Raw genomic sequence first — 24902 nt, 5'->3', positions numbered from 1 at the left:
TTTTTTTTGGATCAGGATATGAGGATGGATGTGAGGAGTGGATATATGACTGAGTTGAAATTTTACCCTGGCTGCCTCTTTCTGTCTTTCTAACGTGTTGATTTCATTCATTTTCAGTTTTCAGCACCTTGTGGTGTGTTTGTACTTAAAGAAAAATATAATAAAACCCACACCCTGCCCACACCCAAAAACCCTGTGTAAAGAATTGAAACTGAGCATCTGACACAAGACAGAAAATGGCCAGTCAGCGTTTTCCCTGCTAGACCCATGTCACCACTCAGTGTCACAAAGCCCAGCTTTTGTGATTAACTGATTACAATTCACGGATCGATACCAGCATTTCCCACTTAAGGAAAAATATCTCCAACAGGAAGAAAACAGTGAAGAAAAGTGAGGACATGGGGTTATTTATGGCATGGTTTGGCAGAGACGGCATCAGATATGCTTTTTAGAATAAATAGGGGTGGAAAAATTCAGCCAGAAGACAAGACAGCCTCTTACCAATAGATGGGGCAAAGAGACCATAAAAGGGACCTGAGGTTGCTTAGCTCCCACTATCTGCTTTCATTGCAACTCAGAACAGACATGGAGTCATCACACCAACAATACGAGCATTTGTAGAATGCCTCAAATGTAAACACAACTAAAAACTAGCCAGAAAGTTGTCCTTTGGGATGTACTGATGCTGCTGATACAATTCCTGGGGACCTTTGCATTGGCTTCTGGGAATGTTGGTTCAGCTGCTACTGAAAGGAGCCCCCTCAGTTAAGGAGTTCTAGTCCCACCAGGAGACCTGACTGAGACCATCCAACACTTACAAAAGGCTTCACCACTCAAAGAAAAGAATCGACAGTCCCCTTTAGCCCAGCACAAGAGAAAAATAGAACTCTACGGGTGCAACTGGATAGAGTCACCTCAAACATCAGGGACCTGGAAGTTCTGCTTGGCCCTACTCCACCTCCTCAAGCATGGTATTGCTGAGAGGCCCTGCAGAAGGAACTGGCTCCAAGAAGGGGCATCCACAAAGACTAGGTACAGTACTGGGAAAGAAGGCAAATGTACCTTTAGAAATACAACACCAGACTCATCCAGCAGCACACTGGACTAGGTGTAAGTGCAGTAAAGAAAGTGCTCTTCCCACTATCAAATGCACTTTCTCCATGGCCCTACAAATAGGAGCTTCTACCAGGAGATGAAAACATCAGCCTGGACACAGTCTCGGCCTAAGAATTGCTTGAATAGTGTGAAGTTACCCTACACAATACAGACAGAGTTCAACCTGCTCCAAAAGCAAAGTCTCACTTAAGCAAATACTGTAATCCCTGAAGAATGAAGTACTACATCCTCCTCATGCCAATTATTTCTCCTAGTATTCTTGCTATCTAAGATAATTTCTAATTATTCTCATAAACTTTTTATATTCTGGACCAAAATAACCTTCTGCAACCCTAAGTCTTGAATTGGAAGTATACTGATCCTTACCACTAATAATTCCATTTCATTGATCTTCATGACAGCAATCACCCAGGATGGCATACCCAAGACTAGTTTGTTCAGGTATTTTCACCACACATTGCACCAACAAACATTACACCCACTGATGGAAAGCTCTTTTTATAAAAGCCTCTCTGAGATTGATGCAGAAAGAACAGCTTGACATAATGACCATCAATATCCCTGGGAGATGCACAAGATGCTGACAGCCTGCTCCAGCTGACTGTGTATACCAGTACATCTGCTGTTCTACTGGTTCTCTTGCCTTCTGCAGGCTGGGCTACAGCAAGTCACTGGGACACAGACAAATAAAATGTCACAGTCACATGGAAGCTGCAGAAATACATCATACAACCTGATCTAGTGAAGGTGTCCCTGCTTACTGCAGAGGGGTTGGACTAGATGACCTCTAAAGGTTCCTTCCAACCTAACACATTTTATGATTCTATGATTCTATGTCTTTTAGGGAGCCCTCCTTTTTGCTACTGTCCAGAACAAATCAATGTCACTTGTATAGAAATATTGTTGTGGCCCTTCTCCTGACTTCTGAACATACTTCAGAACAAGGACTGTCCTTTCTAAATATTTAGAAAGGATTAAACTGACAACATTTATTTGTGACTTGAAAACCAGCAGCATGATAGTCTGTAAAACTTAACCCCAGAATCTCACACCATCTGTTTTCTTTGCTTCCCTTTTCTAATTGAATCCAGATAAAAGTACCTGATTTTACCAATCATCTTTTTCAGAGACCGTTTGATGAATTATACAGAGAAGAGCCCCTGCCCCAAATCTAGCCCCCAGTGTTGACACTGATCTAGAAGAAAGCAGTCATGAAGCATTTCATTCTGGCTGGTAAAGACTTGGATGTGTGCTTCCTACACACTGAAGCCAAAATTGATGTATGGAAACTTTATTCTAAAACAGGAATACATAAACTCAGTTTGGAAAACAAACACAAAACATGGATCTTCAACCAAAGTACTTAATTCAATGTATTTTCCAACTGTTCCTTTGAAACAAAAATATTTCAAATGTTCATTAAAATCCAAATAGTGTATAGAGGTATGTGTCTGTCATGGGGTGGGACATCTTTCAAAAACATTGGTGGGTGGATTTTTTCAGGCTTGTGTTTCATTCAGCTCCATTCCTTAGGCAATGTAATGCAGGGACAGTTCTCAGGAAAGAAATCTGACCCTCTTTGTATTGGAGGAACAGCTGTGCCTCTCCTCCAGGATCCACTAAAGGATGCTCTTCTCTCCCAGTGTGTACCTTGCTGAAAGACAGGCTTGGAAAGGCAAGGCTATTAAGATTTCGGATCTGCACTCCCTAAGGAAGCTCTGAAAAGGAACAAAATCCTTTGTCTGTGACATCATTAGGCTGCTCAGCCTAAATCTCTTTTCCATGAAAGAAGGGATGGCTATGTTTTAGAGGGAGGTGAACAAATGCCATTTCAAGATGGAAACTGAAATGTGATGGCTTTTCCGGATAACTGTCTCTGGAGGCAAAGCTTGCACAGACATATTTTCTTTATAGTATTCCATGCGGATGACTGGATTCTCTTACACTGTGAGAAAGGCTTAGATAAGCCCTTAACCCATGTCAAAACAGACTGGGGTCTCAGCATTTTAGGCAGTGTGTCAGCTTTATGAATGAGAAGAACCTCCAGGACATGCAGAAGCATCCTGTCTACTGCCACAGTGACAGAAAAATGCAAAACTATGGTGCTGACAGCCTTTTCCCCTCCAGTGTCTGCTTGTTTCCACTTCAAAACCAATTACTCCCTGTAATTTAACCTTGCAGAAAGTCCCCACAGACCCTTCCTGTTGTCTTTGAGCTGTCTCCCCTTAATTTCCACTTCTCTCCATCAGAAATGAGGCTGTTGCAGATAGTTTTGTGGAGCGGCCCATGTGTCTCACTGTATCATGTGCTAACCCAACCCTCCGTTTCTCCTCTGCTACACCTGAGTGGGTTCTGGGATCAGCTCCTCAAATCTGCTCTTCATTTCTCACCCCAGACACTACTGTATCCACCAGCACAACTGCTGTGAATTATTTTCAGTAATACTGCATTAGAGCACCATACTGCTCTCTTTGCTTAAGTCTGAACTTACAAACCAAGACAAAGACAAGAGGATATAGAAAAAGGCTGTTGCTGATGACACTGAAAACCAAAATCCTGAAGAGCCAACAGATCTGACTATTTACTTAGAATGCATGGTCTATAATTGGCTTCATTCATAGAGCCATAATTCTTAAGTGGATGAGGCCTCTGGTTATTTCACCAGGTGGCATTGTAATTGGAGTACCAACATTATTAAAAAAAAAAAAAAAGAAAAAGAAAAAGAGAAAGAAAAAAAGAACAAAAAAAAAAAGGAAAAAAGAAAATGTTTTTTTAACAAAAGTTCTGTGAACTGTCTTTCCAGCTCTGTAAAAGTACTGAATAAAGTTGACTTTGTACATAGCAGCCTCTCCAGGAGAATTTCTTGCTTCCAGTTAAAGGCAGCATTTGTTTAATTTCATCACTTAGTGTAAAATATGGACATGATCTCTTTTGTCTACAGAGGGAGATTTATTTCCCTGTGTGTTCTCTTTGATTTGGTTTACTGAGCCAGTGCAGCTATAAGAAAAACAACCAAAAAAAAACCCCTCCCTTACCCTCTTTTGTTTCAGTACTATTAGTGATCTGCACAGGTGAAGACTTTTTTTACCTTCTTTATTTTTGTTAAAGTTATAGATCTTATTAAAGGTAACTCTGAGCAATATCTTCCAATTTTGAGCAGCACTGGCATAGTTTGAATTCAATCTAAGCTTTGCAGCTGGGGCCTGTATCCTTACACTTAACTTGCATTATAAAAAGGACGTTCAGGACACCATGCAGTTCAGGGGATGTAATTTATTTCCTGAATTACTTAAGAAAAGCTGGGCTTGAGCTCACACCCTACGGACAAGTCTATACTAATTAAATCACTGTCAGCCATGACTATAAGAGGTACAGCTTGTACTGGTCTTCCTTGCAAGTCTTTGTTATTCCACCAGGTTATCTAGTGCAAGGCAAACCTCAATCACAGATTACAGACTCACAAGGTTGGAAAAGATCTTTAAGATCATCAAGTCCAACCGTTCCTGTCCTGTGCTAAACCATATCCCTAAGTACTCATCTACCCTTTTTTAAAACACATCCAGGGATGGTGACTCAACCCCCTCCCTGGGCAGCCTGTTCCAGGCCCTCACAACTCTTTCAGTAAAAAATTTTTTCCTAACATCTAATCTGACCCTGCCCTGGCACAGCTTTGTGCCATTGTTCCTTGTCCTATCTCCTGTCAGCTGGCTGAAGAGACCATCTCCCACCTCTCCACAACCTCCTTTCAGGTAGTTGTAGGCAGTGATGTGGTCTCCCCTCAGCCTCCTCTTCTCCAGGCTAAAAATTGTCATTAGAGACACTGCAACTGTGAGGTATGGCATTGATGTTTAAAACTCAAAGAGTTTTCACTTGTTTCACTATCTCAGAGCTAGACAGCATGTATCTGCTCAGGTCAGGGAGTCTAGAGTGGCCGAGTGGACCATTGGTAGGTATGTGCTTTGAGAGAGCTTCAGGCTCCACTGATTATATTAACTGGATCTTAATCAACAGGAGGTCAGACATCTGCATCCTCTTCCTCAACCAAACATGTACATGTATTTCGAGCCAAGTCCCAGCTCTGGTGATTCAATTATACAGCTTGGAGTGTCTGAGCCCTTGGTAAGCACCAGGGCATCTGCTGTCCTCTTAGCTGAGACTGTGAATGCAGCCTTCATGGCTCACTTAGCCCACACTGCCTAACTGTAGAACTCCTTCCTCCTCAGGATGCCTCTCGTGCCTAGAAAAGCATTTGCAAAGGTATTTCATCAACTGGGCTCATCCCCCTCTCTGAACTCTTCCTATCAACAGATGATGGGATAGACAAGGTATACTGAGATCTTGGGTGACCATGCAGAAATGCACAGCCTTGTTTCCTGTGCTTGGTACCCATCCATCTGTTCCATCTGAAAGCTTCTTACAAAACTGCTCATTTTTCAGTCTGCATTTGAACAGCCTACTGCAATAGAAGTTTGGCCCATGATTAAGGTTCCTGGAAACTATAATAGTACAAATAAATAATAACAACATAAACACATTATGAGTTCAGATGTCTGTGTCCTTGCTGCAGGAAAATCATTCATATCCAGGGGGGGAAATCAGACCCACAGTGTCTGCTCTAAATCTTTTTGGATTAAAATTTAGTTTGTGTTGGTGTGTGCAAGACAAAGCAAAACTAAATTTAACCTATTGTCACAAAACATCCCCAGGCTAACTGAGAAGTTGCTTCCTAGCTGCTGCTTCAGGATTTGACACTTAATTTGAATCTCAAATGAGACCACACCCAGCCAATAGTCCTTGAAAGTCGGATTGGTATCATCTCAACTGCAGTTCATCATTGGATCTGCTGACCCTGCTGTGGTGTAGCCCTCAGGTTGGTTCCCTTGCACTGTTGCCTGATCCTTCTGTAGCTTCTCAGTTGGACTGAGCATGACATCAACTATTTTTCTTGACAAAGCCCAACAATAACTTCACATGGTCTTTTTTATGTCTTTCAGCAACAATATAGCTCCTATATCCATTATCACCTTTGGTCCATACAGCTATCAATGGATGGAATCAAGTAAAAAAAAAAAAAGCAAAAGATTATTTAAAATAGCAAAGGAAAGGGAGGATATTTTAGTGTCCTAATCTAGTTTATGTATGGCCAACTAAATTCAATTAGTCCTCAATGCCATGGAGATAGCCCAAGAACAGGTGACACAAACTTCCATACACAATTTGGAAGAATATTCACGTAACCACAGCATAAGGAAACCACTTTTCTTCCTGGGTTTTTTGGGACATAGTCTTATTAAGGAAAAAAAAAATAATGCTGATAAAGTGCTTAAAAAATCTAATGTCACAAAAAGTGCTGTTAAGCTGAAAAGTAGTTTTGTCACAAACTCAATGTAAGCACTTTCTCCAAAAAGAAATATGGAAATCTGCAGTAATATGTCCAGAACAGAATGCCACTGCAGGGACAGGAGCAATATTTTTCCATTCTTCTGGTTAGCTTGGAGGAACAGTCAAATTAAGTATCCCTCAATGGGGCTAGCATTATATGCAGTTTTAATTAACAAAAAAATTGCTAACTTTATTTAGCCTGTGCAGAAAGGAAAATTACTTAATGCTACGTCAGGAAATTTCTCAGATACATTTATAAAATTGCTAACACATGCATATATTAAAAAAAAAATACAGGGAACTTGAGCTGAACAAGTATGACTTTGTTTGGATGGATAGTGTCAGATATCTCAGAAATAATGCATGGAGAAATATCTTTCCCCAAAAGGAAGGAAAAACCTCTCCCAGTGGCTACACAGATGGTTCAGAAGGCTTGGGGGAACTTTAAATGTTATGCAGTGGAAAAAAAACAACTGCAAACAAACAGGAAAATAATTCAAATTTGTTAGAAATACTGTCTTCATTCCTCTTGAAGGCTGCTGCTGAAATACTTGCAAACCAAATATGTACCAAAGGAAAAAGGTCTTAAAAATAGGTAAACCAGTATCAAGTGGTGGTTCACAGGTCAAAGTTCCCAGCCAGACACAAAAGTCTTCACCTGCACTGGGTCACAAGCCCTTGGATTGCCACCCTGACACCCTCCACAGACATGTGAACAGCTCATTATGAAACGTCTGCCACAGAAACCATTTCTAGATCGTGTTTCCTGGTTACAAGGGCAGAGCTTGCCAGGGGAAATAAATGAAAAATCAGCATCTGCTGCCTTGCAATGTGCTGTTTGTTGCAACACATCCCCAACAGCTGTAGTAATGGGGGCTGTTCATTCCTGCCCAAAATGTAACTGATTATTGAAATAAAACCCCAAAGCCAAAGGCCTAGTTCATTAATTTATTATTGAAAAGGGGAATGAATGAAATGCTCCGTTTTACCCCAAGTGGTCAGCTGAAAGTGAGGACACATCCTTCCTACTTAAGGATATTCCCACAGAGGTTTTTTCTTACTGCAGGGGTGACCTGAAAAAGTGACTCAGATCAGCTGAATTTGGCTACAGAGCTAGCAAGAAACCAAGCCAGAGGCAAGTGTCAGAGTAACTATAATGCAGGGCAGACTGGGTTGATCCAAGGCGGAGCCAAATCCTTTCTGACCATTCTTAGCACACACAGCAGTATTTTGTCCTTATGATGTTACAGATGGTGCAGTCTGGAGCCCTAACTTGCCAAAAGCTTTAAAAAAATAAAGGAGCTAAGGGGTCATTAACTTAAGACATCCCTTCCCACAGGTAGAATAAACATTTAGTTTTAAGCCTCTGTCTCTACTTTCCTCTATAAACCAACACCTATCCATCTATAACAGCTAGAAATGTGTCAAAGCCACAAAAGCAGTCTTGTGCTCAAAGAAGCGTGCTTTCTGAATAGCAAATATCTTTTAAACTGCTTCTTCCCCCAAGACTGCCCCACAGGAGGTTTGTCTGCAATTGCCAATTCACACAGACAACAATTAGTTGAGACACTGTCCTAAATATTACAAAACACAAATCATTGCTGTCCCTCTGGAATGATACTGTTCTAATGCACAAGCAACGTGGAAATCACATACAAAACACCTCCTTATGTCCCTGTTCAAATATGCTGAAAAGCTGTGGAAGGTAAAAGTAATTGCTGCCAGACAGGCAGACCTTTCCCAATCACAACAGGATAAATTAGTTTGGCTCTTAAAGGAGAAACACCAACTTCAAAGACAGTTCAGATGGCCACAAGGTCACTACACAGTTCAATGTGGTTCCAAGTCACCTATTGCCACAAAATATGGGTTTTTTTCACGTTATATGAAAATGAAGAAATCATCACTTACCTGAGGGCCAATCAGACCATTGATTCCTGGGAATCCAGGTTCTCCCTTTTTACCCTGCATGTTCAATAGAAGAGAAAATGTTAGACACCAGGGCAAAGACTGCTACTGACTTTCCAAAGTCCCTGATCCCAAGATGGGTATATGAAACATAAAGGCTAAAAATGAAGGTAGCAGACACCATTTGGATGTGAAACTCTAGTTATCTTTGTCAGGTCTGTATTTCTGCTGATTGTGATAAGAGCCCCCATGGATGAGGGTGGGTCTCATGCACGTCTTGGCATCTCTTACACTCTGCAGTCCCACCGTGCTTCCCAAGGAGGTTCAGAGAAGTCACAGTGCTGAGATGCAGCCAAGGGAGGTACCATGTGTAGACATGTGCAGAGAGGCACTTCTCTTTCTACAATCTAGCCCTTCAACCACTCCCCAGCAAAGTCAAGCAATGTCCCTTGTGTTTTTTGTGCTGTAAGAAAGAAAATAATTCAGAACTCTAGTGTATGGATGGATATAAAACATTCAAAACATCTAAGTCAGAAAACATGACTCCATGAGGCATTTCTAACTAGGGTTGGCATCATCATCAAGGGACAGAGCTCAATGACTACTCTGCAAGCAAAAAAAAACATTCCTCCAAAGGAACAAGAGACCTTCACCACTGCAAGGAAAGGATAAGCCAGGACCTGAAGAATACCCTTGAGATAAGTTCACCTATATGGATGCTGTGGCACCTGTGTTCCCCATGCGTTTGACCTCAAACAGTTCACAAACAACAAGTCCCACACAAGAAAAAAAGATGAAGAAAGGATGCAGAAAGGATGCCTGAAACACTGGAGTTAAGGCAGAGGTTGGATTTGCTCCTGATCTCAACAGATGAATTGCTGTGTTACTTTGAGCAAGTAACATATTTTGTGACTCAGCTTTCTTGTAAAAATAATCTATCCTTCACTAGCGTGTAATAGACCCTGAATCATTAATAGTCCTGAGGTTGTTAGTAATATATTAGCACGGTGCCAGAAGAGTCGTGTAAATATTTGAGACACAGAGTAAAGTGATTTCCACACCCCCATTTCTACTTCTTACCCAAACTAATTTTCTTTCTAGAAGGACATTATAATAAACTAAGCAAGTCCATGTCACTGGTGATGAAATTGGACATACAGAAGTATAAAAGTCAGATATGGATTTATTTCTTTTATTTTTTTATTATTGAAATATCTCCAGAAACAATTTAGATAATTTCTGCTGAGTTAAATGAGTGAAAAAATGTAAACATCACAAAACCCCCCAAGTTTTCATAATATTTTACCCAGTTTTGACTGAATTTCATTAGCTGGCATGTCAGAATCTGATCTTTTCCTTATTTTTCTCAGAGTAAGCAGCTGTCACATACAGAAGAATTTAAGAAGAAAATTAGAGGAGTGATTATAAAGTCCTTGGATACAAGTAGTTTGTAGTAATTTCCAGGAAATTATTTGGGGTAATACCAATAAAGATCTACACTATATACTCAAGCACATGCACTATTTATGAGTGCTCGTTCTACTTTTTCAAAGCCCATCCTTCCTTTGCTTATTGAAGCCAAAAAGAGACCATTCTTAACCTGAAGGACTCATGTAACCACATGATGTAACATGTTTTCTAGTTAAAGATTCTTATTTTGTCAACTGCCAATGTGGCCATGCAAGGGACACTGGTAAAATACTTATTTAAAGGAATAAGTTTATGAATAGACCACACAAGTTGTGGTGCATGGGGCCAGACATGGGAGATGAGTATGACTGCATGCTACCTCAGGCTTCCTATCAAAAAGGGATCCATTTATTAAGGGGAGTGGTTTCACAGCTACAGCATTGAGGTCAGTATACAACACAACATAACTGGTTCCTTCATGTCCCACCAACCTCACTGGTCACTGGACATTATTAATACCCACCTTATACCTTCCCTTGCAAGGTCTGTGCATCTTAGATTCTACTTCAGAGACAACAACAGAGGCAGGAATCTATACAAACAGTTTTGATACAACCCTTTGGAGGAGCATAAAGGAATTCACTACCTAAGTAGTCATCCTAAATCAGATATAGTATATTGGAGAGCATGAACATACCCTATTGTGTGCACTCCATAGAACCACGATGGGTGATACACATGGTAGTGTTCAGAGCAACAAAATCCCAATGAACCTTGTAACCTTGCAAGTGAAGAGATGTGAGTAGTACACCAGACCTTATTTTGGAGGTCCACAAGGGTATGGCTTTAGCAGCTTTATGATATAAGGGCATTTTCTGGTTACAGTTTGCTGAATTGCTGCTTTTTGGAAACTTGATCCCACCTGTAAAATATTCCTTGGGGAACCTGAGGAAAGTTGTAGCACCAGGACCTTCTCCCCATCTCCAAAGATGAGAAGGCAGAGGCAAGACATATATTGTTCCTGTTATGAATATACACCAATTGTTCTCTTTCCATACTGCTGACTGGGCACGCTAACCAGCAGCAGCAATGAGAGATGTGAAAGGAGTCTGTCCTTTCCTTGGGTTTAATGTTGAGAGACTTCAGTGCTTTTCAAAATACCTTAGAGAAGTATATAATTATACTGACAGAGAGGCTGAGAGTGTGATTTCCCATTGTGAAGGGGATGTTTTGGCCACTCAGACATTAACCAAAATAAAACTTAACAGATTTGCTCCATAACATTACAGCCTGTCTGTAAAGTGCAGAAATACTCACCAGGAGAAATCATACCTATGAGAGCAAAGCTCAGCAAAATGTCACATCACCTAACAGTATGGCAGAGGAAATCAGCAATTAGGCTCTGTTACTTACAGTAAGAATCAGCTAAATGTGTAAGGATGTATCCTTCAACTATATGAAATATATGCTATTTGCCTTCATCAGCACAGTTAAAATTGTGTGCAGTTAAAAATGTGTGTTTTATTGTAAATGGAAACTTTTACCTCAGTGACAACTACAGTTTCACTCTGGATTTAATCAACACCATCTATCCTGTTTTCCTTCTTTTTCTTCCTTTGCTTACATTTCAATTTCTTCATGGTTGAGCTTTGCCAGGGTAGGCAATGTCATCCGAACATTTCAAGCACCCACAAATACATATGAACACACCCATCCACTGAAAAGGTCTCTAGCATACAGAAGCAGGAAACTAAGGGGAAATGATGGCTCTACACTGCTGGAGGGGAAATTCTGAAAGGTATCATAGCCCAGGACTCTTTCTTACCTTGCTGGCTGATAGCCAGAATGACCATATATTTTCATAGCACGCTTTCACTGAGTTTTGTTCCCAGGAACAGAGGTGGATTTGGTATCAAGTACACAGAAAGCATCCTTAATTATGAATTAATGTGACTGTTAGCTAAATACTAACTATTTTCTCTTTAAACTAGATGAGATGTTAGGATTACCCCTGTGTACTTTTACTTCTACATTACTAGAGAGGCCAGAAGGGGATTCAAATCAAGGGGAGTTCATACACAGAGAAACAAGAGGTCAAACAGCATTGACTGCCCATTTCAAGTTGCAACATCATATGCAACAACCCACTTAAGAGAGAGATGAGTCAAGGAGGGGACAGTCAAATACATGGATTTCTGTCCTGACATCAAACACACAAAGAAGAGCTTAGCAGCACTCCAGGGATCTGATAAATTTATCTCCCTTCTGACAGCTAAGAGGGACAAACCTTTCACGTATTGGCTCTTAACAAATCTCTTCTGGGTGGAGGGTGTGTTATGAACCCAGTTGTCCCCAGGTTTAACAGGATCCCTTAGACTCTATCATAAAACAAATCTGTAGCACTTCCTGGGAATCACAGCCTTGTAGTCTACTTGTAAAGAGTCAAGAAAGGCTTGTGCTGCTCTGACTTCAGGGATAAACATCCAAGGGATGTGGACACATGAACATGAAAACCTGCTGAAACATGACAGCTGAATTAAAGATGCAGAAAACAGCCCTTTGTAACTCACTCCTTGAGCTGCACTCCACCCTCTTGCCTCCAACCTGACAGACCATGACACCAAACTGTGCAACTAATGCACAAAATAAAGGGTCCTGCAGTAAAATTTTGCTCTCATATCTCTGTTTCTACATCAAGCTGACTCTCACTCTGTGCTTTGCATAAATCATTTTGTGCATGAAGTAACTTGAAAAAAAGGGGAATTATTAGTTATCTGCCTGACTCATGTACAGTGGAATCTTAATCGTGGAGATTGGCATTCATTAAAAGTTACCACTTTAAAAAGAATTTTTCCATTAAGAATTCTTTTCCAGTTTATGAGACCCCTGTTTGTTTTTTTTTTTATTTGTTTGTTTGGTCTTGCCTTTTTTTTGGTGTTGGTTGTTTTGTGAGCGTGGGAAAATGTTGACAATTTAGAAGACTAGGCTGCAGTACAATATATCATACTCAGAGTGGGTCTATGTAGATGTTGTAGGTTGTAGAGAGGTGGGCGATGGTCTCTTCAGCCAGGTGATAGGAGATAGGACAAAGGGAAATGGCACAAAGCTGCACCAGGGCAGGGTCTGATTAGATGTTAGGGAAAAATTTTTCACTGAAAGAGTTGTGAGGGCCTGGAACAGGCTGCCCAGGGAGGGGGTTGAGTCACCATCCCTGGATGTGTTCAATAAAAGGGTAGATCAGGTACTCAGGGATATGGTTTAGCATAAGACACGAACGGCTGGACTTGATCTTAAAGGTCTTTTCCAACCTTGTGATTCTGTGATTTTGTGATATGTAGCTGCTCCCTCATGCCTATGTGGAAAGTACAGTTCTAGAATAAATAGATATTTTCTCTTCGTTTCACTCTGATGTTTCAATCACTGAATGAACTTGCACCATTTTAATAAAAGGAAAATTCTTGCAATATAAATTATTTGGAACATATTTCAGAAGAACCTTGTGTCTAGTCTGGATTACCTAAAGATCTGCATGCTTTCCAGGGACATGTCATACATCTACACCTTTTGTGACTATCAAGCAAAAAATGTGGGTTTATTTCAAACAAATATTTCAGTAGTTCAGGTGTCAAAAAGTTTGAAGCAGAATCAAAGTAATTCAATTCTCCTCAATTTTGCAGAAGAAAAAGGATAGGAACAGGGGGAAAAAACACTAAACCACTCTAAAATGAAAACAGTCTCCCAGAGTTCTACCTCTTTTTCAGGCAGTTCTAGTAAAATCAGAGAGACATTCCTGTCTATCACTCAGAGCTCTTACCTGACAGATGAGAACAACAAAGCTTCCTCCTTCCCACTGCTTACTCTTGATATGAGGGTATTGTGGTCAAAATATAGACATCAGGTGCCATGCCATGCACTTGGAAGCAGACGACTAGTAAAATGAACATAGAATCATAGAATCATAGAATTGTAGGGGTTGGAAGGGACCTCGAGAGATCATCGGGTCCAAACCCCCTGCCAAAGCAGGGTCCCTAGCCTGACCTATCACTCAGATAGGCGTCCAGGCAGGTCTTGAATATCTCCAGTGAAGGAGACTCCACCACCTCCCTGGGCAGCCTGTCCCAGGGCTCTGTCACCCTCACTGGGAAAAGGTTTTTCCGCATGTTTGTGTGGAACTTCCTGTGCTCCAACTTGCAGCCATTGCCCCTTGTCCTGTCTCCACAGACCACTGAAAAGGGGCTGGCTGATTCCCCCTGCATCCCATGCTTCAGATAATTATAAACTTTATTTAGGTCCTCCCTTAGTCTTCTCTTCTCAAGGCTGAACAGTCCCAACTTACTCAGCCTATCCTCATAGGTGAGATGCTCTAGGCCCTTAATCATGTCCGTAGCCCTTCTCTGGACTTTCTCCAGGAGATCCCTATCCTTTTTATACTAAGGAGCCCAGAACTGGACACAATACTCCAGGTGGGGCCTGACCAGGGCAGAGTAGAGGGGGAGGATCACCACCTTTGACCTACTGGCTACACTCCTCCGGATGCACCCCAGGGTCCCATTGGCTCTCTTAGCCACCAGTGCACACTGCTGGCTCATGGTCAACCTGTCATCAACCAGGACCCCCAGGTCCTTCTCCACTGAGCTCTTCTCCAGCAGGTCATCCCCCAGCCTGTACTGATACAAACGGTTGTTCCTTCCCAGGTGCAAGAACATAACTGAGTTGTCTGGTTCAGACTGGAGTTGTTATATCCTGCCCTCAGTTAGGATCAAAGGATGGATGTGAATTGTCAGATTAGCTGTTCAGCAGATGCACTGAGACTGCACATCTCTTCTCTACACATAAACCACTTCAAGACCTGCAAATAACAAAAGCTAACAAAAAAGTGATTTCAATGCCCAAAAGTTGAACTTTCTTCCCAACTTAGGCTCTTCTTAGAGTGTTTCCACTACTGGACTACTCCCCAAATTGTTAGTAGCTTTCGGATTAGGTTTTCATCACAGAATTAGAATCATAGGGGCTGGAAGGGATCTCAAGAGATCATGGGGTCCAACCCCCCTGCCAGAGGAGCTCCCCAGCTCATATTGCACAGATAGGTGTCCAGACGGGTCTTGAATATCTCCAGAGATGGAGACTCCACCACCTCCCTGGGCAGCCTATTCCATGTTGAAGAACTCTTTCTATATTATTATAATTACACTGAAAACACATGCTTTCTATCAGAGGTCCTGGGAATGGTCTGCAGGAGGAGAGAGGTTCATACACAGCAAGCTTCACTCATGATAAATTTGGCAATCAGATCCTACAATATCATCATTTTTTTTTAGAGCACAACACTCCTTCACTCTCTACCCTGAAAATATGTCTGGTTTAATTTTTTTTCTAAATAAAATACTATGAAGATGCTCTATCACATCACATTCTTCATGTCAGCTCAGGAGTCTCTTTTTCTAATGCCAGCTAGGGTCCTGTAGTGTCTTCAGTCTGTCCCTTGCATACTCCTGAAGAGCAGGAGATCCCAGCCTTCAGGCAGACTCTCTGTGACTTCTCAGCAACTTTCATGTTTTTAAGAACAGCTGTGAGTGTACTGCTCTCTTGTCCACAACATCTGGAAAGTTTGTCTGAGAATAACATGGTGGTGCTCCAAACAACATGTAGGAGATCTGCTGGGTATGGCTGGGCTGTACCCGAAGTTCTCAATACACACAGATTGCAAGGTAGGTTTGGTGGAAAGCCATCAAAAGGCAAGAGACATACAATAGAATCATAGGTTCATTTAGAGTGGAGAAGTCCTTTAAGATCATCAAGTCTAACAGTTAACCTAGCAGTACCAGGTTCACTGCTAAAGCACGGCACTATGCAACACAGCTACATATCATCCTCCACTGAATGACTTCCCTGGGCAGCCCCTTCCAGTGCTTGATAACCCTTTTGGTGAAGAGATCCAAACCTCCCCTGGTACAACTTGAAGCCATTTCCTCTTGCCCTTGGGAGGAGAGACCAGGACCCATCTCATTCTAATCTTTCAGACAGTTGTAGAGAGTGATAGGGTCTCCCCTCAGCCTCCTTTTCTGCAGGCTAAACAGCCTCAGTTGCCTCAGCTGCTCCTCATAAGACTTGTGCTCTAGACTCTTTAGCAGCTCTGTTGCCCTTCTTTAGACATGCTCACATACTTCAGTGTCTTTCTTGTAGTCAGAGGCCCAAAACTAAACGCAGTACTTGTGGCATGGCCTCACCAGTGCTGAGTGCAGAGGACAATCACTTCCTTAGTCCTGCTGGCCACACAATTTCTGATACAATTCAGGATGCCATTGACATTCTTGGCCACCTGGGCACACTGTTGGCTCATGTTGACCTGACTGTCAACCAACACCACCAGGTCCTTTTCTCCTGGGCAGCTTTTCAGCCAATCTTCCCCAAGCCTGTAGCATTCCATGGGGTTGTTGTGACCTAACGGTTGCACACAGCACTTGGCCTCATTGAACCTCATACAGTTGGTTTCAGCCCATTGATCCGGCCTGTCCAGGTCCCTCTGTACAGCCTACCTACCCTCAAGCAGATTAACAATTTCACACAACTTGTCATATATAAACTTACTGAGGGTACATTTCATCCCCTTGTCCAGCTCCCTGATAATGATATTAAAGAGAACTGGCCCCAATACTGAGCCAATACTGGTTCTAGGTCTTAAGCACGGTCTTAAGCAATCTGTAACATGATATTAAACAACCTGTAATAGCAATATCAGAAGTACCCTCAGGCTATCAGAAACCCTGATGAGAGGGCTTCTTCATCCCACTTGGTTATTCACCCATACTTGTACTATACACTAGGAGAAGATTCTGCAACTGCTCCAAGAAATGTGCACTCTAAGCAGGAATAATGGCAAAATGTTTATGCAAGTACCAGTGATGCGTTTAAATGAAAGATTAAGCTTGCAGTAGCCATCTTTAGAAATTAAACTAACATTTTCTTTACTATAACATAAATGGTGACTCTCTGAAGATCTTGCCCTGTTTATTGGCAACTGTACTATCCCATGTATTCTTTTATTTCTTCAGCAATAACAGGAACATCAACTTCAGGCCAAAAGAATATCATGCTTCCTCTTTTCCTAGAAATCTTTCCAAGATGTATGACCCTATCCATGTCAGCCAAACTGTCACTAGGGTATCTGGCACTATATATCATCTTCTATGAAATCTACAGACTGTGTAGGTGGCTCCTGCATTATATTTCTAGCACCAGCCAACATTGTCCTTGCACAGGTCAGGATCCTTCATTTCCAGTTATGACACATGAATTCTTTTATGGAACAGTTCCAAACACATCGTTAGTCCATTAGTAGTTTGTGCTCAGCTGCATTACAGCTAACTAAAACAACACAGGCTTTTAAAAACTCTAGCAAATGGTTTTATCTGCATCCCTGTGTCAGGACAAGGGCTCTGTGCATGGGCTGACTTCCCTTACATGTTGGTTGAAGGCCGTAACTGAGGAACTGAAATTGAATTGTACTGCAAAACAGTAACTGGTTTACATCAGTCCCTTTGCAGCATGCTACTTGAAAGGGTTCTCCAGTGAATCTTGTACTGCAATGTGTCCCTTGCACTATAAGATATTGGTGCAGAATATTTATGAAGCAACTCAGGAACCAAATTTTCAGGAGATGTAAATTGGTGAAGTATCACATCTTGAAACCACACCCATATAAAACAGCAGAGCAAGCAGATGGTTAGTGATTTTGATCTGTTTTACAGATGTCTGCTAAAAAGGAGTCAAAAATCTTCTTCTAGATGTGCCTGATTTTTCTGTCCTTCACATATAATGAAAAAGGGTGCGATTAGTAAGTAAAATGGGCCAGGGCTCCACATGCAAGAGCACAGGAACGTGTGTGTATACACTTAAACTCTCCTTCTCACAAACAAGGATGGGCTTTGTCATCCAGCCTGCCAGACAGTCACCTTGAAATGCAGGGACATTTGTGGGAGACAGCTACTTAGCATGACCCAAAGGTGTGCTGGGGAACACAGTGTTAAACTAACCCATGCTCATACTATGTGGCTCTGACTATGCAGAGGTGAAGAGATGTGTCTTAGAACAGAATCAGAGAATGGTTTAGAATCATACAATCATTTAGGGTGGAAAAGACCCTTAAGATCAAGTCCAACCACAAATAATCATCTGTTAACCTAACACTGCCAAGTCCACCACTAATCTACACCTCTTTTAAGTATCTCCAGGAATGGTCACTCAACTTGTTCATGGGCAACCTGTTGCAGTGCTCAATTGCCCTTTCGGCAAAGAAACATTTTCTAATATCCAGTCAACAACCCAACTTTTACAACAAAGCCAGGACTGGATCCACAAATTAAACTGAGGCATCATGATCCCATTCATGTCCTCAACACTGGTTATGCTGCTAAAGAGTCTTCTTATTTGGCTGTGTGCAAGAAGGTTCACTACAGCTCTGAGTTGTGCCTTCAGAGCCCGCCCTGACCTCACATTCAGTCATTTGAAACTAGAACCAAACAAATATTTGAGATTTCTGATCTGGGCATTTTAACTTCTAAGCCTGTCTAGAGAAATACTTCCTTTCTGCAGCCAAATTTATGTAAGATTGTAATCAGTGCCTGGATATATATTTGTGCTTTGTCAAGAACTGTACTAATGGTGAATCAGTAGTATTTGTTAATCTGTTCTCTCTCACACATGTAGGTTATCCTTATAGATCCACCAAGCACAGGACTTTGATTCATTTCATGTATTCAGCCAGTGAATAATGACCTTTAATTAAAAAAAATATATCTATCCACCTAAGATGTCTGGTGACTAATAAACACCCTTAGGAGAAGTCTTAACTAGCTAGACACAACAGAGTCTAGGGAAACTTTCAAAGACAGTATGGATCAAATGACATCTCTAATCAAATGATCATTAGCAGGGCCATTTTGTGTCCTGTTACAGATCCTGACAGATCACTGTCCTTTACACAGCTAATATGCTCTATTAATCTTATTCAAGAAACAGTGTTTCACAGCAGGCTTTAAAACTAGGACAGTTCAGAACTTGTCAACTCATAAATAAAGCACAGCACAGGTATTTGCTCAAGTGATAAGGTGATATGTTCTAAAGACTGGAAAAGTACAATAAAGGAAGAAAATGCCCTTCTCCACTGTAGCATTAACATGACACTGCATGGCCCATCTTCCCAAGAGGAGTTCTAAAAGAATCTAAGATCATGGAATTCACTGGAAAGTCTGTAGAAAACCACCTATCAATGCATATATTTCTTCTCTGTACTATTCTTTGCCCTTAAACCTCCCATGCTCACAAGTAGCAGTCTCACACCCATCCTTTTAACAACATTAGTGCCAGCTCAAGTGCAAAACATTGCAAGCAAAAGCCATGATCTGCTCTATGGACGAAGCTATGATCAAGTCTCTGTGACCATTTAAAAAAGTAACCCATCAAACAGTAGTATTGAGGCTGAAGTGACTGCTTCCACAAAGGTTAAGCAGGAATCTCACTTTCACCCTTAGCTGTTGTCTACTGAGATGTTCTTCACATGAATGAGCTAAAGCAAGGAAAAGCAAGTTCAGAGCATACATGGAATAATATCAGGCCCACTATGAAATTTACTGTTTTATATAAATTTCAATATTTCAAGACAACTCTGAGTCAGAGAAAGTTTTATTTTTAACAAAATATCTTAGCTCCTACTGAGGAACTGTCCCTCAGCTCCTCTTTTGTGGGAGCTTGGGATTGAGTACAGACCAAACAGAACAGAAAATAAATTTTGCAAACATCTTTGGATTTATTTGACTTCTAGAACAACAGTACTTCTCTGAACTTTCAAAATGTCCATATTACTAGTGGCTCTAAATACTAAGAGTCATATCAAGAATCCTCTCGTCAACACGAAGCAGAGAAAGGCAGGAGAGCAAATGACCAGAGAGAAACTTTCCTAGGGTCCCATAGGGCACTCCATACAATCTCCAAGAACTTCCATACAGACTCCAAGAGGTACTGAAAGTTGCTGGACCATAAAGAAGGAAAAGAGGAAAGAATATGGGCCTCCAGGATCCTTAAATAAGTCAAAAAGTATATGTAAAATATGTTAAAGTATCAAACCTTATTGACCAAAGCCTCTTGAGAGTTACATCAAATAAAAAGAGCAACTCACCCTTTGACCTGGTAAACCAGGGACTCCAGGCTTGCCTTCCAGACCAGCCTCTCCCTTGAAAAGTGAAAAGTTTTAGAAAGTTAAATGAATAAGAAAAACTAATGAACTATATAACCATTTCCTAGCTGGTTTGTGCTACCATTACTGCATGGCTACCTAAACAACTCTTACCTGATCATTTTGTTGTCCTGTGAGCAGAAGGGAATAAGAAAACAGGATAGAGAAAAGTGACAATGCCCTGATTAAATACAGAGCACACAGCTATTTACATAATTAAATAATTAAATAATTAAAACCACATTTACCTAAGTAACATATCTTGGCAATACCATCATTTTTACAAAACCAAATCAACAGTGAAACACAATATACAGTTCGAAAGTGAGGAAATACAGAGTATCTGGAGGCAGCAGTGACAGTCTGAACTGAGATTTCCTGCAGAGTTGGGTTATAAAATGTAACTAGAATAAGCTACAATTAAATTTAAATTAAGAATGCTAATATGTATAAATTGTTGCAAAAAATGTGATAAAACACAAGCACACATACCCAATTGTTATTTTTCATCAACAAAATATTTTAGCCAGGACCCTGTGGCATGAAGCCAACTGTTTTTACAGCCACCATTCTCTGACCTTCGTTACATGATCGCTTACAAGTTAACAGTGAGTCCCTCTCTGAGATGTGCTGAATGCCCATGCAGCTCTTCAGGACATTTGAAGTAGAAAAACAATCAGGTTCTGCATGACAACAGCCTTGAGGCAAAGTCTGCCTCTCTGTGATGACTGCCCACATCCTGAGTGCCACCTCCATATGTTCAGAGTGGCCATCCACTGCAGGAGACCTTCTCTCAGCAGTGAAGAAAACAGAAGGCTGGGGGGTACTGTTAAGATCTTAGTGCCTGAATAATGTATAAGATTTTTGCATTTATGCCTCACATTAGTCTGAATTTCAACTTCTGGGAATTGCAAACAGTGAGAGAAATAACTTACTGGAGGTCCAGGAAGTCCAGGTTGGCCTTGTGGTCCTCGTGGCCCAGGCTCTCCCTACAGAAATGTTTGGGGGTTTTATTAAAAAAGAAAGCATTAGACTATCTGTATGAAAAATTATATGGACATATTAGTCATGTTGGCCATCTTTACAGGACCTGTATCACCCCTTTTCTCATAGCTCCTGAAGAACCAGTGCAGAGACCAGCTGGTTTTCTCCTTAATCCTTCAGCTTGAATTATCAGTACTCATTAGACTGCACGCAGTCCGATCCACCCACACTCAGCAGGCATTTCTCCATAACTGGCTCTTTGTTTTTCAAAGGTAGTAACTCTACCAAAGACACTGGGCTACCCTGGATATTGCAATAAAACACTGTGGGTTGGGGTTTGGCGGTGGAGAAAAGCAATTCTTGCAAAAGCAGCTTCCACAGGCATTTCCCCTGAGCCAGTACAGCTGTGAAGGGCTTTAAAGTTTCATTTATATGATGCATATCATTATATTAAATAACAATTAAATGCAAATTACACATCTAGCAACCCAAAATAAAAATTTAGCTGTATTTCCTTTATACATAGGACTAACAGACTGAAGCAATAGGTGTCTCTCCTTTAGTTTGAGTGCTCAGATTCTGAGACAAACTCAGCACAAAACTCAAATACAGTTTAACTTTCATATTAACACTCCCCTGGACTTAAAAAATGGCATAGCTGACTCTCCAATTTGTACGTCTCATTCATGTTAGATCCACTGCATCAAAGGACTCTGCTGCTTTTCCTGTCTGGCATATTTTCTCCACTGTAAATAGGAAAATTTGTTTCTCGATGGCCTGACAATGTTTCTATCTACCTTTATTTTGAAGTGTCATTATAAAGCAAAATCTAATGTAACAGGCAACTGAGCTACATAAAAGTATCATTGCAATGGAATAGTAGATATTGAATCTCTCTTACTTGCTGTCCTTTTAGGCCTTCAGTATGCACCTGCAATAAAAATGCAAAGTCATAAGGGATAAAAAGAGGAAAGACAAGGTCCCAGAGGTATGACAGTCCCCCACAGTGTATTTTTCTCCCGTTGCCATTCCTTCGAGATGATGCTACTACAGCTGCTCAAATCCTGTTGCAGACAGGGGGATACGTTCTGTTTGAACAGCTCAGACTGACACAAGGCTTACATGGTTACCTGTGAAGTGACTTTAAAGTCACTGTATAAACAGCAAGAACTTAATTCATTACTTTGTTGGTATAAATAACTTAGCAAATTCCCCAGGTGTTGTCTTATTTTAAATTACAAAGATCTACTGAATGCAATAAGCATCAGATCAATAGCAGGCTGGCTTTGGATATGGTGCACGCTCAGCCTGTTCTCCACCCACCTCCTGGAACTTCAGGCTTATTTTCAGGTTTTACACATATCTTTCAAAATCTCTTGGCAATCACTGTCACATCATTAATTTCACATTTCAGCAGGACAATAAAGAACTCTTACCCAAACAGCATTTTCTCAGAGCTCTCTCTTTCTCCCTCCTGTGCTTTCTACCACATCCTGGGCAAAAAATTGCCAGCTGCCTTTCTCATGATTAACACAAAGCTTCTCATTTTTGTCTTCAGTACTCAGTCCTTCCTTGACACAGTGCTACTGTTAACCTGTCTGGTATCACTGGCCCTTTAAAACTTACTATCAATGGTCCAAAAGTGCAATTTCCAAATTTTAATCCTATTTTTTTTGGAAACTAAAAGGGACATTTCCCAACTGTTTTGTTACCAATGCCTGCAGAACTCAGTTCTATGCCTCTCCTCCGCATGCTTTGTGTTAAAGCTTCTTTCTCCAATCGCTTGGAGATAACCTCTTCACATAGACAATGCTATCCTCTGGACATCCTTATGTCCCTGCTAGTGATTCTTCTGGCACCGGTGAAGGCATTGCTGAAGGCAGAGGGAGGCACAAAGGCATGTAAATCTAGTGCCATAGGAAAGATCGAATGCCCTCTCCAATTTTCTCAGTTTTTTATCACTCCTTTCCTGATTCCAGCACATTGGGTCCTAGTTGTCTCATAATCCACCAGGACTTTTTCAGATATAAGCCAAGGAAAGATCATTCCACCTCATCAGAAGCTGTTGTCTTTTGTCTTCTCATCTCACATCCAGCCCATGACAAAGGCACTCAGTAATTCAATTCTGAACTTTCATTTCCTTTTGTATCTTTCACAGGCTCTACTTTCCAAAGGCCCCCAGGCATCAACTCAACAACCTTCCCAGAAACCACACTGTCCTGTCACCGTACTTCTCTTCCTGATGCACCTGAGGCAGTGCTTTCATTGCCTCTTCAAGTCCTGATCCTCATATTTCAAAATCTCCCAGAATTATGACAGTGCATCTCCTTCTTGGAACCCAGCACTTGCCTTCTTTAAAAATTTTCACTCCTTTAAACTTCAGTTTTTTTAAAAAAACACATTTAACATCTCTCGTTTAGTGAAATCCTCCCACACCCAGCTTCCACCTTAAATTCTCATGCAATTCATGCCTACAGTGTTTGAGAAAGCTAAAAAATAAGCCCTTACTGAAGTGCCAGGCAGTCCTGGATGTCCTGGTTCACCCTGCAGGGAAACATTAAAGAAACACAACATAGCACCATACACAACATAACAGAAACAAAAGCAAACCACCTCTGAGCATGTTTTCCAACTGCTGTTATACGTTCTTATTTTCAATAACAGCCTGTAATTAATAGATGTGAGCATGCAATCCCAATTAACTCTGTTTTCCCTACCCTGCAGATGAATACATGCAGCAACTGGTTGTGTTCTGTGTTACTGTGATGTTACTCACTGATTTTAATGACATTTAGTGACTTAAAATGAATGGTGCACTGGATGCACCAGAACATGAAATTCTGAGCTTCAAAAAAATCTTATAACTGGTGTACACATACCACAAAATAAACCTGATTGATGTGCAGATCCCTAACAGAGGCTGTGGGATTGATATTTAGAAGCCAAAATGCTTTTGTTTGCTAATGAGCAAAAAATCTTTGCAAAAAGAAAAAGAAGTGAGAAATGGTACCATTTTCCTCAAGTCATTTTATAGACCAGAATCACGCTATAGGCATCTGCAGGACATCGAGGTGCTACACCCTCTTTACATGATTTATTACCATCTAGGCTATCAATTTGTTCCAGCACATTTTTTCCAGCAGTATCCACTATTTATTATGCTTTAAGACTAAGCCTTCAGGAGATATTTCCTTTATTTTAGGTACAGACTAATGCAAAAATTATCATATAACTTCCTTTCACACTCTGTGTATTCATGAAGGTGTCCCTGCCCATGGCATGGGGGTTGGAACTAAATGATCTTTGATGTCGCTTCCAACCCAAAGCATTCTATGATTCTGTGATTACTCAGGTAGGTCTCTGAATGACCCAACATATCTTTCATGCTATTTTCTCTTAAGACAAGTTTAATTACTATTTGTTATATATTTTAAAGAGAGTCTGCACGATGGCAGAGACACTGAAGAGACACACATCAGTTGAGCAAGGAGCACAACATCTTCTGGAAGCACCAAACACAGCCACTCAGAGATGTAGATGAAGTGTTATGAACTCAAGACTGCTTTTTATTGGCACATATGCTGGAGCACAAAGATCTTGTTACTTCTCTCCACAGAGATTATGCCCTGCCTGTAGATGCTTCTGAAACTCCACCTATGGCTATTGAATCTGAGTGGAAAGGAATGGGAAATAGATTTGATTCTAATCTCTGCATTCTTGGATAAGGTTCACTACCTTTTCTGGAGAAGAGTAGGAGTAAGAAAATCCAGAATTGGGCATGCCTTTCCACTCATGCCAAAGAACTAGGGAGGACATACCAAAACCACAACATCACCTCTAGCAGAGAGGGAAGCATAAGACTGCCCTGGAA

General features: G+C 41.0%; 1 protein-coding gene across 1 annotated transcript in view; it reads right to left on the bottom strand.

Annotated features, from left to right (window-relative positions):
• Window positions 1-24902, bottom strand: part of COL22A1 (collagen type XXII alpha 1 chain) — a gene marked incomplete at both ends in the record, with an annotated part of 207127 nt that overhangs the window by 68082 nt on the left and 114143 nt on the right. The window contains 5 exons of the mRNA XM_084280247.1: window positions 8410-8463; window positions 19991-20044; window positions 20983-21036; window positions 21933-21962; window positions 23540-23575. Coding sequence (XP_084136373.1) covers window positions 8410-8463; window positions 19991-20044; window positions 20983-21036; window positions 21933-21962; window positions 23540-23575 — 228 coding nt within the window. The remainder of the gene's footprint in view (window positions 1-8409; window positions 8464-19990; window positions 20045-20982; window positions 21037-21932; window positions 21963-23539; window positions 23576-24902) is intronic.

The sequence above is a fragment of the Gallinula chloropus genome, assembly GCF_964237585.1.
Source record: "Gallinula chloropus genome assembly, chromosome: 2".
Lineage (NCBI taxonomy): Eukaryota > Metazoa > Chordata > Aves > Gruiformes > Rallidae > Gallinula > Gallinula chloropus.
Note: the sequence above shows the minus strand (reverse complement) of the source record. Positions and strands in the feature narration are given on the sequence as shown.